Raw genomic sequence first — 13,946 nt, forward strand, 5'->3', positions numbered from 1 at the left:
ATCAGAACGCAAAGGAGGAAAGGAAGAAACGAGAGGGGGGGAGGTGTCGGTGGCGAGAGAGGCGTCGGGGGGTGTCGGTGGCTGCCGATTTCTCCCTCCACACACACAGTCCTGCCTTAAGATGGATGTTGTGCTCAGCATCACGGAGATTTCACAACGGTTCTCCCTCCCCCCTGGCCACCCCCACCCCCACCCACCCCCAAAAAAGCAAAGGGATGGAGGCTTTTCCTCTATAAATCCAGTTCCTGGAGAAAGAGAGAAGAAGCGGTGGGAAGTGGAGGCGGCCGGATGGGGGGTGGGTGGTCGGGCGCGGTGTCGTGTGGACGGGTGTGCTCTCTACACGAGAAGGGCCTTCTAAAAGCAGAAGTGAGTCGCCAGCGCGGCCGAAAGAGCCAGCAGCAGCAGAGAGGCGGACGCCACGGCGGAGGGAGCCGCCCCCTTGGTTTTGCTGCACAGGACGAACAAGTTGCCTTCGTAGTCGAGCTTTTTGGATTTCTCTTTCAGTTTTTCCCAGACGTCTGTCATCCCTTCCTGGCAATCCGTGAGGGCTGTGAGGGTGCAGGCGTGGAAATCGTCCCAGTATCTGATCAAAGAAAAGTGGGGGAGGGGGGAGAGAAAGGACAGGAGATGATCAGGAATGGTGGGCACCCCAGCGTTTCCCCCCTTCCCTCCAGCGGCGGAGCTCGGAAAGGACAGGTGGAGGCGCCTCGCAGTCACTTGAATATTAAGCCTACAAGAAGGGCCCTGCTACAAAAGGCTGCAGCCTCCTCCGTCAGGATTCCAGCCAGCCATGCCCTTTCCCGGGAGGTTCCATTCCATTTCCCCCACCCCCGACATTGTCAGCAATACCTGCTCACTGAGCATGCTCAGTCCTCATTGGGCTACTTTTGGATCCCCCTTCCTTAGTTTCCCCTCCATCCCACCCTTTAAGAGTTTTGAAACTATTGGGGTTCCCTTAACCCTACTGATACCTCCCTCTTGTCCGTACATGGTGCCCTTCTGGTTACATAAGGACCCATGCTCAGAGAATAAGCTTGCTATTAGTATAACCTTCCCCAAACCCCTCAGACGTGTTGGATTACAACTCCCATTATCCCCAACTTATGCTGGATCCAAAGTAGCCCAACTTGTCTGGAGGGCACCTGTATGGAGAAGTCTGGTGGAGTTTCCACATTTAATCAATTCATCAGATAAATCTATTAAACGTTTTTAGGCTGCAAACCTCTGCATGTTTAGAAAGAAAAAAATAAGTCCTACAACTCCCAGCATGCCCCAGCCACCATGGCTGTCTGTGGCATGCTGGGAACTGTAGGACATTTTCGGTGTCTAAATATGCATAGGATTGTGCTCTTAGTCAAATAAAAAAGCCCCTTAATCTGGCGGAATAAATAAAACATATTGATTTGTGTAATACAAGTGCTTCTGAAAACCTCAGATGGCAAGCACTATCTTAAGAGATGCATTCTTCTTACTCTGACACAGAGGAGGAACTGCTCCTTCTAAGATGAGGTTTGGTAAGATACAGGTATGCATCATTTTGGAACAAGAGAGCTTTGGCTATTGTGTGGCCTTGAAATGTAATAAAGAAATAATAAAAACAACAAAGGAATGGGCTTCTTTCATGCTTCAGAAATATTAACTTTACATGCAAGTGTAATTAATAGACTCTTTAATTAATAGACTAAAATTTAGATGATTAATTTGTTATAATGTTCTTAATTGGGTTGCTATAGCGCCATTTATATGTGCCTCCTACTGAGCTGGACCATTCAGTCAAGCAAGATCTTTTCCTACTGGTAGTAGCTCCATTCTCCCCTAGCTTGGTGGGACTTCATTCAATAGACTGAAGGCCAGGTGGCTGTACAGAAGAGCCTTCCCCAACCTGGTGCTCTCCAGATGAGTTGCACTATGAACCCCTTCATCCCCAAACAACAATGGCCATTGGTGAAGATTGTTGTCTAATACATCTGAAAGACACTGGATTGACAATAGTTGGTCCATGATGTCAGCAGACATCTTTCTCAATACTTGCTACTAAGAACATAAGGAGGACTCTGCTGGACCAGACCAAGGATCCACCTTAGTCCAGCATCTTGGTTCTGAAAGAGAGTACGACAATGGAACCAGTTACCTAGGGAGGCTGTGGGCTCTCCCACACTAGAGGCATTCAAGAGGCAGCTGGACAAGCATCTGTCAGGGATGCTTTAGGGTGGATTCCTGCATTAAGCAGGGGGTTGGACTCGATGGCCTTGTAGGCCCCTTCCAACTCTGCTATTCTATGATTCTATGAGATCCTTTTAACTGGAGATGTCAGGATTTGAACCGAAGACCATCTGCGTAAAAAGCCCTGCTGAACTATGGGAACCTCCTAGCCTGGAATCTCTTCTCGTTCTCCCACCTCAATCGCAATGCTTTTGGGTTGGGGTGGGGAGCGAGATGGCTGTGAATATGTAGTGTGATAGATAAACACATTGCATGTGCCCAAAGGTACGCTCTCCCAGTGCTGATTTCAGGGGATAGGATATTCTTGGAAATCTCTGCCTTACACAGCAAGTGCCTTCCTTTCTTAAATGGCAGGTGCAAGAAGTCTGAGTTGTGATTACTCAGGTGCTGAAGATAATGCACTCTGCATATGTTCAAAGCAACATTCTTTTTTATCATTATTATTTCCTATCTTTCAGGGCTGAGCTTGTGAGTTGAAAAAGCAGGTCACATAGCTCTCACATGAGCCTGACAAAATAATGCCCTAGTTATGCCTCTAGTAGTTAGGGCAGTGGAGGACTGGGGAGAGCCAGGTTCAGAACCCCACCCAGCCATGAAGCTCACTGGATGACCTTGTGCAAGTCTCTAGCTCTCAGCCTAAGCTACCTCACAGGTAGCTTAGCAGGTTATGGAACTGAATCCTGGTACTGAATTCCATTGCTGGATCTGAGCCCTAGAAAGCTTGAACTACAGGCCCTAAGGATGATAAATTCCCCTTTACTTGTTTAAACAAAAAATCCCACACATCTCTGTCATTGTCAATGCCAAACATATTGGGAGGGGGAGAGGGAACAAGGCATAGAAGGAAGGAGGACTTAAAAGTAATAATAGAAAATACAAATAATAGGTCCCCTTAAAATGAGAAACAATGGCCCCTAAAATACATTGCCCAAAGAATTATAATGATGTACTATAACAATGGAGTTGCACATACAAAGTCAAATGCTGGAAAATCCCACTCCATTAAATAAGATATAGACATGTCACAAATGCAAGCACTTACAGGCAATCCATAAACCTTCATCCCAGTAGTCCAGGTGCTATCAGTCATGTGGCTCCATGAGAAACCAGTCAGCTAGCCCATTTTATGAAAACTTAGTCATGAGCAAAAATGGTGCTCGGAAGGATTCCATTATATAAAATTGTCCCCTATTTTCTGGTGCTCTCTATCAAGTGCATGCCAAATGGAGCCATATTTATTAAGCCTTGGGTAGATTATTTTAGTACCACCACAGTAGTGCTACCAATTCTCACCTCTCCTGGTCCATCCTGGCTACTGCTTTACTAAACCCTTCCCCTTGGGGATCTGAATGTACATCTTGGGCAGTAGGCCTAAGTGTACTTACTTGGAAGCCCATGATAATCTGATGGCAGCCCCTCCTAAACCCATTGTTTTTAGGCTCTGGATGCGACCAGAGGAAACAGCTGCAGAGACTGGGAGATGTACTCTCCTGCCTGGAGTACACCTTAGCAGTCTGATTGTACTTGGCCTCCTTCACACTGCAGAGAGATTGCTGCAGGGCTTCTATTTTGGTCTGCTTTGGTGAACTTGATGATGGATGATGACAACAATGAGGGTTTTACTGCCCTGCTGGTTCTTCTTTTGAAGCTGTTAAATATTAAAGTCTTCTTAGGATGCATGTGCAACGAATGTGATCAGTCTTCACTCTAAAGTGCCTCCAAGTGCACAGAGAGGCAGAATGCAGACTTTTTAGTGCATGCACATGTGAATGGCCAATGGTAGAAACTGAATAGCAATCATTAATAACACCGACTCAGGGTTTCATAGGTGCCTGACTTCACCATAGCTTAGCTCTGGAATTTGCTTTCAGTTCCAAAGCTGATCCCTGGAAATGTGACGTTGATAATAATGTGTACCTTTCCACCACTCACTGACTTCTGTAAGTTGCTAAAATGTTTCTGTGTCATCTGATGCTAGGATATCTTGCAAGCACACAATTATGATCCACATACTCTTTCCCCAGACTGCTATTAGCTTGTCCCCTTCCATTTACTTAGCCCTGTGTGCATGTGATACCAACTTTCCAGGGCTGGCCCTACCATTAGTGCTGCCAATACTTCAGGCAGCTGGCTTTGGGTGCCCAGCAATTTGTTGGTGACCTAATTTACAGCTGTTGTCTTTTTACAGCCAGAGAAGGAGAAAGACACTGATGGGATTTTCTGTCTCAGGTCCCAAAGCAAGTTGACCTGGGGATGTTGGGTTGGGGGAAGAGATTTCTACCTCAGGCAACACTGGGTCGTGGGGCAGCCTTGGCACTTTCCTTTTTTTAATGAACACATACTTGCATACCTGACCTCATCTAGGCTTACCATCTCTCATTTCTAGATTGGAAACCAATTTCAATAATAATAATAATAATAATAATAATAATAATAATAATAATAATAATAGCAATTTGTTCCAGCTTCACTGCAGAGCTGCATTTTCAGAGGAAAGTGGCATGTGCTAATCCAGGCAAACATAAGAGCCTATCCCAACCCAGTTCCCTCCAGGTGTGTTGGATTACAACTCCCATCATCCCTGAGGCATCTACACCATAGAATATGCCAGCTGGGAATGCTGGGAGTTGCAGTCCAACACATCTGGAGGATGCCCTGTTGGTCTCCATCCCTTCTCTTTTGTTCTCTTCCTCCATCCCAAATAAGAATAATTTAAATAAACAAAAAATCCTAAACCACCCCCTGTTTGGCTTGGGTTGGTTACGGCGCTGGGTGCTGCACCTCCTAATTTATGAGCACACGGAGCTGGTGGCGGAGTCCAACGCGGGGCTGCATTTGTAATAAATAATGAGGCATGGAGATGGCGGGGAGGCTGAGAGGGCGCCTCTCCTGCTGTATTTCTGCCGTAATTGCATCTCCCAAAGGAAAACTAAATCTTCGCGGAGCTTCTTTCAACACACACAAGGGCGAGCAGCGAGAGCAGCAGCAGCAGAAGTGGAGGGGGGGGGGAGAAGGAGGAGGCGACCTCTCTAGAATCCAGGCGCTGCAAGGGACTCCAGAATCTAGGGCAAGGACTTGCTCATTTCCCCCCTCGCCAAAAGAGCAAAGCACATCTCGCCTCTTTCTCGCGCAAGGCACGCTGCAGCTCTTGTAGCTCACCAAGGGTTTATTCCACCAGGGTGCCAGGCAGACATTTTTCGGGTTTTTTTTTTCCTGGAGAAATGGAGGGGATTTCCAATATGTTGACGAAAGGGGAGTTCTTTCTAAGCACTGTAGCAAATGTATTCACTTCATGCATTTATTATTATTATTATTATTATTATTATTATTATTATTATTATTAGACGGTTGCTTGCATTTATTAGGTTTCACGCCGGGAGTATTTAGATTTTTCTCTTCCCCCGCCTTCCCTCCACCCCGCATTCTGTTGTCCAAATACCAGTACTTTGTCTCGTCTAGACAGAGATCTACCAGGAATGTTAGTCATTCAAAGCGTTCCACAGCAAAACGCAATGTCGCACCACCACATTAGGTGCGGGGTGGGTGGGGAAGCGAGCAGAATAAATGACGATTTCTTTTTAAGATTTCGGAGCCTACATTTTTTTAAAAAAAGAAAAAAGATTGCACTCTTTATTTAAAAAACAACAAAAACATACCAGAGTCAATAACACTGTCTGAATTCAATCTGATTTTAAACACAGTGATTTTAATAGGACTGACTTCGAAGTAAATGGATTTAGCATCGAGGTGTGAGACATCTCGCAGCCCGATCCGCACCCTGCATTCAAACTGGTTGACATCCAGATCTTCGATGCCTTTAACCGGGAATTGTCCCATTGCTTTCAACAGAATTTACTTCCGGGTAAGTCGGCTTAGTTTTCCTCCCAACCTACGCTTGACAGAAACCATCGAAAATACAACACTAAAACATGTCTACAGCTCGATTCTATGCGAGAAGGCTTACCCAGAAATCACTCCCAGTAAATTTAATTTCTAGCGAATCTGTTTGAAAATTGGAGTCTTGGTTTTGGAAGCAAATTTCATTTGATTATTTAGAATCTCCTTCAAGGTCAACACAGTCTTACTTGGAAATAAATCTAATTGAAATCAGAGGGACTTATTTCCAAGCAAACAGGGAGAAGGTTGGACTGCATATCAGCTTTTCATCTGAATATTGGACTGGGTTCACGCAACCCATCTCAAAGATATTTTCACAGCATTACATTCTGTTGTTTTCAATCCAACCTGCTTGCACATTTGGGATCACAGCTTTTTAAGTGCGCCTAGCATGGCTGGAGGTTTCGCTAACACAGCCTATAAACAGGGGCAGGATTTAGGATTTAAATCGGAAGGACCCTCTAAAAATGTGATATATCCCATTGCTCTAATGGAAACACAGTGAGTTCCATCCCCAGTTACTTTAGAGCTAAAGTGGCTCAAAAGTTGCTTGTGGCTTACAAGACCACACCAGACTGCTAAATTGCAATGTAAAACCCTTGAATGGCTTCACTTTTGAATGGCGAGTCAATGGCTGTAGCTAGACCTAAGGTTTATCCTAGGATTGTCCTGAGGTCAAACCTGTTCATCTAAGTGCCACACAGGGCATCCAGTGTCCAGGCAGGGATGAACCCGGGATGATCCTGGGATAAACCTTAGATCTAGCTATGGCCAATGTGATGTTCTGAAAAGGAGTATCGGATGTGAAAAGAGACCTGGGTTCAAACCTGCATTTCACATTGCAGCAACTCTTTAAGGGTTGTGGGGGGAAATCCCAACGTAATTCCTCTGCCACATCACAGTGACCAAGCTATTCGATTTCATATGGATTGTTTAAATTATACATACAGCTAGAGTAGATGATGACAACACATGGCGAAGGTAGACATCGTATTAAAATGCTAGTGCAATGCCCCGTGATACCACATTGCAATGTTACATCCCATTCGAAAACATTATCATTGCTCGAGAATTATTTTAAAGCATTATCGATCCCCTTTGACTCATTTTGGGGGAGCTATTTCCTACTACTACCTTCACTAAGCTATTGGGAAAACAGGGTAAATCCAGTTTGACAGAAGAACTTCCTAATGGACTATGAAGGAAATGGAGCAAGCTGCTTCAAAGTCTGTTGGATGCCTTGTTCTCAGGCATTCAGTGTGCATGGAAAACTACCATTTCAAAAGAGGAAGGGACAACAACAGGTTTGCCAAGATGGGTGGAGGTATGCATAAGACCTATTAAACTATTAACAGGGAGGGAACGCTATTAATAGCACCCAGTCAGTTTATTAAACAAACAAAACCATCAAACATGTCAGAAAAAGGAAATAAAAGAATCGCCGTTCAACATCACAGCTAATTGCAACAGGGCCCAGTGAGTGCAACTGAGGTCCATTCAAAAAACTCCATTTCCCCATTGACTTTCAATGGAATGTGACCCGCACACAAAGTCACATGTATATGGAAGCAAATCCCACTCGATGTATTTTATTTCTAGGTTTAGCATTAGAGAATTCAGTGCGGATTTTGTCACCTGCTTCAATGGCATGAAGACTGCATTGACATCCTTGCCTGCTTTGTGTGGTTATGCTTAACTTAGCATTTCAGTGGGTTGGGGATTAAGCCTGTGAGATGTGCTGTCAAACCACATAGGAAAAAACTACTACGTTCATGCAACATAGAGGACCCCAGTATGAAGCCAAGCAAAATGCATTAAAAAGAGAGCGAGAGCGAGTGAGCGCAACTGTATTAGTACAAGATAGTACTAATATATTAGTACAAGATATATTAGTACAAGATAGACGCTCAAATGACCAGGATCAGGCATAACAACAAAAGAGGTAAACCTACCGGCAGATTGTTTCGAGATTTTCCTTGTCGTCCAGGTCTTGCGGATAGTTGGCAATGTTTTGGCCCATTGTGACCACACAGTCCGAGAAGCCCTTAAAGACCGCATCGCACTTGCCCGCCGCTCTGACTGCTTGCACCAGGTACGCTGGGGAACAGATCAGCACCACATCAGAAGGACAGCTCCTAGCAAGGTAAAGCGCTCCGCGATTCCCAACACTGGTTTGACTGGAGGAAACGGCGTGATCGACCCGAACTATCCCTCCGCTGTGTTATCAGCTCTCCTCACCCCACAAAAGCCCCCACCCCTCCCCTCTTCAAGAGCATTTAATTGGATGGAATACATTTTAAATGAAATAACATGTACTCCAATTCACAGACAGCTTATCCTGTCTTTGGTTCTTCTTAAAATGCCCCATAAATAAATAAATAAATTAGCAAATAAAAAAATAGTTCTACTTCTTATAATAATCGCATTTCTTTGTATTTTTTCCTGTTATAGATCCTCTTAATTTTTTTTGTTATATTACTTCTTAAAGATACAAACTTTTGAATTAATTATTATTATTATTATTATTTCAGGGTAGGGGAGAACACTTTTGTTTGTTGGTTTCCTTTCGTTTTTAAAAAAATGCAAAATGCAAACTTCTGAGGAGATCAGAATCGATAAATACATTTCAGCAAACAGTTTAGAGACACTTCATAATTGCTGCGATTAACCCTTAAGTGGGTTGCAGCAATCTACAAAGAAGGACGTGGGGGAAGGTGTGTGTGTGTGTGTGTGTGTGGAGGGATTGACTCCTAGGACAACTGTGTGCGTGTGTATAATATTAAAGCACTTTTCAAAAATTGGAGCTGCTGCGAATTTGTCCATAAGAGAAGGAGGAAGAAGAAGAAGAAGAAGAAGAAGAAGAAGAAGAAGAAGAAGAAGAAGAAGAAGAAGAAGAAGAAGAAGAAGAAGAGAATACAAATCATCGCACATGGATGTATAGGGTCTTCTTCTCTTCGGTAATTTATTTCCTGCAGTAAAGCCTCCCCCCTCCCGCCGGTGTTACATCATGAGAATGTTGATAGGAACCGGCTCCCAAAGTCCCGCCCATTTTGGAAAGGCGATGTAGTAAATGCAATGCAATGCACCCGGGAGAAGCGTGGGCTAGTTACTCACAGATCAATCCCTACATGTGTTCCTTGCCTGAGTGAGAAGCTCGAGAGTAGCTGGCATGTTGGGTGCATGCTTAATGCCTGCCATGTGGTCCCTCCTCCTCCTCCTCCCCCTCCACGACGGATCCACCCTGGCTCTTCCGCTGAGTGCAGACAGGAGAGCCTCCTCCAGGCTCCCCCTGTCTCGTTTAATCGCTACACCACCCTCCTTCGCCGAGATCCCGCCACCCCAACCGCGTCTGCTCCGCTGTCTCTCTCCGCCGCACGCATCATCGACGCCGACTCTCCACCTCCCGCCTCTCCCGCACTGAAAAGCCCCAGACGCTCGGAAAGATCCGCAGGGAAGCTGAAGTCTTTCCTGTGACCCCTTTTGGGGTGGGGAGGGGTCGGGGCCGAGACTTCTCTGTTGGATGCAAGACCACATCGAAGTCGAGGGGAAAACTCCCGTTCGTTTGAGTGGCTTTGTTATTCGTTCCACATTTTCCCCAAAGGCGGTGTTTTCCCATGGAAGTCAATGGCAAAACGTTCTGGGATCGTAATGGATCTGGATTGCACTGGGGGGGGATCTCTCTTCCCACACACGCAACACACATACTCTGTGTGTGTGTGTGTGTGTGTGTGTGTGTGTGTGTGTGTGTGTGTGAGAGAGAGAGAGAGAGAGAGAGAGAGAGAGAGAGAGAGAGTAATTGTGCCATTTTTACTCGCGCCTTGGCCAATTAATTGATGACATTGTTCTCTCTCTCACACACACATACACAAATCCAACCCAGCAGCCGCGGTTACAGTTCCTCTGGCTTTGCAAGAGCAGGTGGATGGATCGAGAGCAGCATACGGGGAATTTATCCCTATCAATCCTGCAGCAAATGAAAGGGAATTAGCGACTTGTTGGTTTAATTGATCACTGGCTTGATCCCGAGCAAAGCTGCTGCTCACGTCCTCCCCCCGTAACCCGCCCCCCCAGCCTTCAACAGCAATCGCGTTAGGGAAAGTGTCAATTTCTCTCTGTCATTCTAGTGCGCTTGCCCAGCCTCGAGGACATGCAGTGGAGATCGGGGATTGCAACTAGAAAAGGGAGTTTAATAATAATAATAATAATAATAATAATAATAATAATAATAATAATAATAATAATAATAATAATAAATCCCCTAGAGAATTTCGACGGGAACGCTTTGCCTGGCTGAATGTGTGTGTGTGTATTTAAAGGGCGAAGGGAAAGGAGGATTCAACTACAAAATAAAAGATATCCTTCCCATAAAGCCCAACGCCTGTGGACACCCCCTCCTCTTCCCCACCTGATGTAGCGTTAACCTGATTTAGTAGCCGCCTCCTTCCTCCTCCAGCCCACTCCCCAGCACGTCAAAACACGCAGAGGCTGCAGACATTGGCTCACATACGGAACCTGCAAACAAATAACAGGCCCGGGAGACGATCCCAAGAGTCCACGCGCGGCCGAGCACAACGTGCGCTCTCGAGGCGCCTGGCCTGGGCTGAGCAGGCGATCGCTGGGAAGGAGTCCGTTCCCGGAGGAAGCCTCCCGGCCCCTTCCCTGCCTCCCTGCACTTTCACGCTTTGGTGCAAAGAGGGGAGGGGGGCGACGGCGGTGGTCCGAGGAGAGGGTGGGGGAAAACAGGCGCCGCTCCCCTCCCACCTGTTCGGTTGACCTGACCAGAGTTGCCAGAAGAGAAGGGCCGTCCCCGCAGGGACGCGCCGCAGCCGCGCCTGAAACGGACTCCCGCGACGCTGCCAGAACACCGGGAGGGACGCTGCCAGCGGCTCTCCGAAGCAGCCTTTCTGCCTCCACTTCTCTTCCCCATAATCCATAATTCAGCCACCTGCACGGTTAAAAGGTGACAGAACCTCGTTCACTATAACATACACGTGCACGCGCGTGCATACACACACACACGTGATTCCTCCGACTCCCCCCCCCCAAATCCTTGGATAACGCTAAAGAACTGGTAGATGTGAAGAATTGTGTGTGTCAGTCTCTGTGTAATCTCTCTCTCTCTCTCTCTCTCTCTCATTCTCTCTCTCTCTCTCTCTCTTTCTCCCCGTGTATTTAAAATCGCTCTAGCTCCCGCAGCCCGTATTTCCCAACCTTCTCTTCCAACAACCTTGTTTGCCCCCAAAGGTAACCCATTCCGGACACATTCCAGCCATACTGGTGCAAAGAAATGCATTTATTTTGAAGCATACGGAGGGGAAAACCCACCAGTCATTGTGTACGGCTGGTTTCCAAATCAAATCATCAAGACATTGTCTAACACATTTCGCCGTGTAAATGATCTCCAGATGCTGTCGGTTTCCCACCCCCCTCTCCTTTTAAACGACTACCAACAGTGGACTCTTATTGCACAAAACCTTGAAAAAGATTTTGGAGGAAAAATACTCAAAACCAAACGGGGTTAAGAGATCTTAAAGGGCTTGATTATATATATATATATATATATATATATATATATATATATATATATGCGCCTATATAAAATCAATCCCTCTCGATGCCTCTCGTTTTTGTCTCCTCTCCCCAATTTAACCTTCCCAATTCGTGCATTATCGGTGTAATGAGAGCTCTTGAATGCAGTGAAAGGAACAAATGGAGACAAATTCATTTGGAGGACAATCCCGCATTTCTCGCAAAAATAACCTGCGCTGGTGGGACCAGGAGGAGAAAGAGACAGAGCCTATTTCTAAATATAGACATGCACACATTTATTTCATAGAACTGAAATTCCAACACAGTAAAGGCACAACTGGGGGCCGGTAGTGTATGGCGGGGGTGGGGGGAGAGGCAGGAAAGCTTTACCCTCCCATATACCCTAGTCCCGGGATGGCTCTGGAATAACATTCGCCTGTTTGCTCAAGTCTCATATTCACTGCAACGATCGTACTATTTCCTCTCCTGTATTATTATTTTAGATAATCGAGGAGTCTACAAAGCCAGCGTCTCCCCCCCTCCCCGCTCAGAACCACCTCTGCTCCCAAAATGCTGCAGGGACCATTGACAGAAATCCCAGACTTGAAGATTTTGGACTATAAGCTTCTGGGGGTGATGGGGAAAAAAGCATTTCCAGGTGCTGCATTCTTTAAATCGATCACCTTGACAAAACGTAGAAGGGCAGGATTTCAATGAAGCTCCCAAAACAAATTTGCCTTCCCCCCACCCCAAATCCCCGACCACACCAGCAAAATAGTAAATTTGCTCAGGGCAGAACCCAAAGTGGTGCTGCTAACTTCAAAGGAGCCTTCTCCTCGCCTTAAACTCTCAGCAAGAGAAACCACGACTCACATCAGACAAACCCAGGAAAAGCTCAATTCCCCAACCGCCAGTGTGGAAAGGAAGCGTAGCTATTTTTAGCACCAAAATACCCCTCCCCAATATAAGATTTTTTTTTTTAAAAAAAAGAAGTTTTCTATTGGCAATAGAAATATCCGAGCAAACTTAGCCCAATTTGATTTATTTCGTCCTCTCCTCCTTTTAACCCAGCACAAGATGCCTCCTCTTCGTCCTCCCAAATATTATTTTATCAAAATGACCGCAGTTGGGACAGAAACTTCAAACAGCCTTGAATTGTTTTCCTTTTCTTTTGCAAATTAGCACCCCAGATAGTCAAACTAGATAATTTTGCATCTCTCTCTCTCTCTTTCCCCATACTTCCTTTTTGCCTTTCTCTCCGGAGGGGGTGGGGGGTGGGAGAGAACAATTTTGGTTTGGACAAATAGCATGCTGTAATGCACTCTACTGTGATGCAATTTGTGTGTGTGTGTGTGTGTGTGTGTGTGTGTGTGTGTGTGTATGAATGTATGTATCGAGGGAAGGTGGTGTGTGTGTGTGTGTGTGTGTGTGAGAGAGAGAGAGAGAGAGAGAGAAATATAGCAATGCAATTAAGGATTGTGTCTTGTGGGGTGGGTGGTAGAAAACACACACACCTTGACCTCTTGAATAAACCCACAAATGCAGAGACTTGGTTTTTAAAATAAAAAAGAGAGTCCATGTAATGCCCACAGAGAGAAACCACATACTGCAGAGTCCTGTTGCTATCAGTTAATGGCAATAATTTGCCATCAATTTAGATATTACGAGTTAGGTCGCTTGCTGCTTTCTCCCCCTTTTCCCCCCTGCCTGCCTGCTATGATGCATTAAACACAACAACCCCCGAACGCTTCCCTTCCAGAGACCTCCAGTCTTGCTCCCATAAGAAGGTGCGAGTCCACTTACCTAGTTGCACTGCAAGGACCAGAGAAATGTATCTGCCGTTCAACTTAAGTCCCATCCTATATTTAGTACAACCATTTGCGATTGCAGATCTTGGTTTTTCCCCCCTTCTTTCCTTCGTTCTTTTCCTTTCTTGTTCCTAAAGTGTGTCTTGGGGAAATGTAGGGGGCTGCTGCACCCCAGGCATTGCCAACAAGTTCCGAGCAGCCAAGAGACTTTCTTCTTCTTCTTCTTCTTCTTCTTCTTCTTCTTCTTCTTCTTCTTCTTCTTCTTCTTCTTCTTCTTCTTCTTCTTCTTCTTCTTCTTCTTCTTCTTCTTCTTCGCACGCACACACACGCGCGCACACACACACCAGGCTGGAGGGACGGCTGGAGAAGAAGGAGAGATAGAGAGAAAAGGGGGGGCAGAAATAGAAAGAGAAGGAGAGAGGGTAGGAAGGAAGAGCAGGGAATGGTTCACTCCATTAGGAGGGGGCGGAGGAAGTACAACCTCACGCC

At 45.8% G+C, this 13,946-nt stretch overlaps 1 protein-coding gene across 1 annotated transcript; it reads right to left on the reverse strand.

The window, feature by feature from the left end:
- Positions 1-212: 212 nt before the first annotated feature.
- NRN1 (neuritin 1) lies at positions 213-13,541 on the reverse strand. The gene is made up of 3 exons (XM_063129764.1): positions 13,453-13,541; positions 8,073-8,217; positions 213-583 (listed from the first exon to the last, which is right to left on the reverse strand). The coding sequence occupies exons 1-3, from the start codon at positions 13,505-13,507 to the stop codon at positions 355-357; spliced, it is 429 nt and encodes a 142-aa protein (XP_062985834.1). The 5' UTR covers positions 13,508-13,541; the 3' UTR covers positions 213-354.
- Between the last annotated feature and the right edge of the window lie 405 nt (positions 13,542-13,946).

This window comes from Elgaria multicarinata, chromosome 7, assembly GCF_023053635.1.
Source record: "Elgaria multicarinata webbii isolate HBS135686 ecotype San Diego chromosome 7, rElgMul1.1.pri, whole genome shotgun sequence".
Classification (NCBI taxonomy): Eukaryota; Metazoa; Chordata; class Lepidosauria; order Squamata; family Anguidae; genus Elgaria; species Elgaria multicarinata.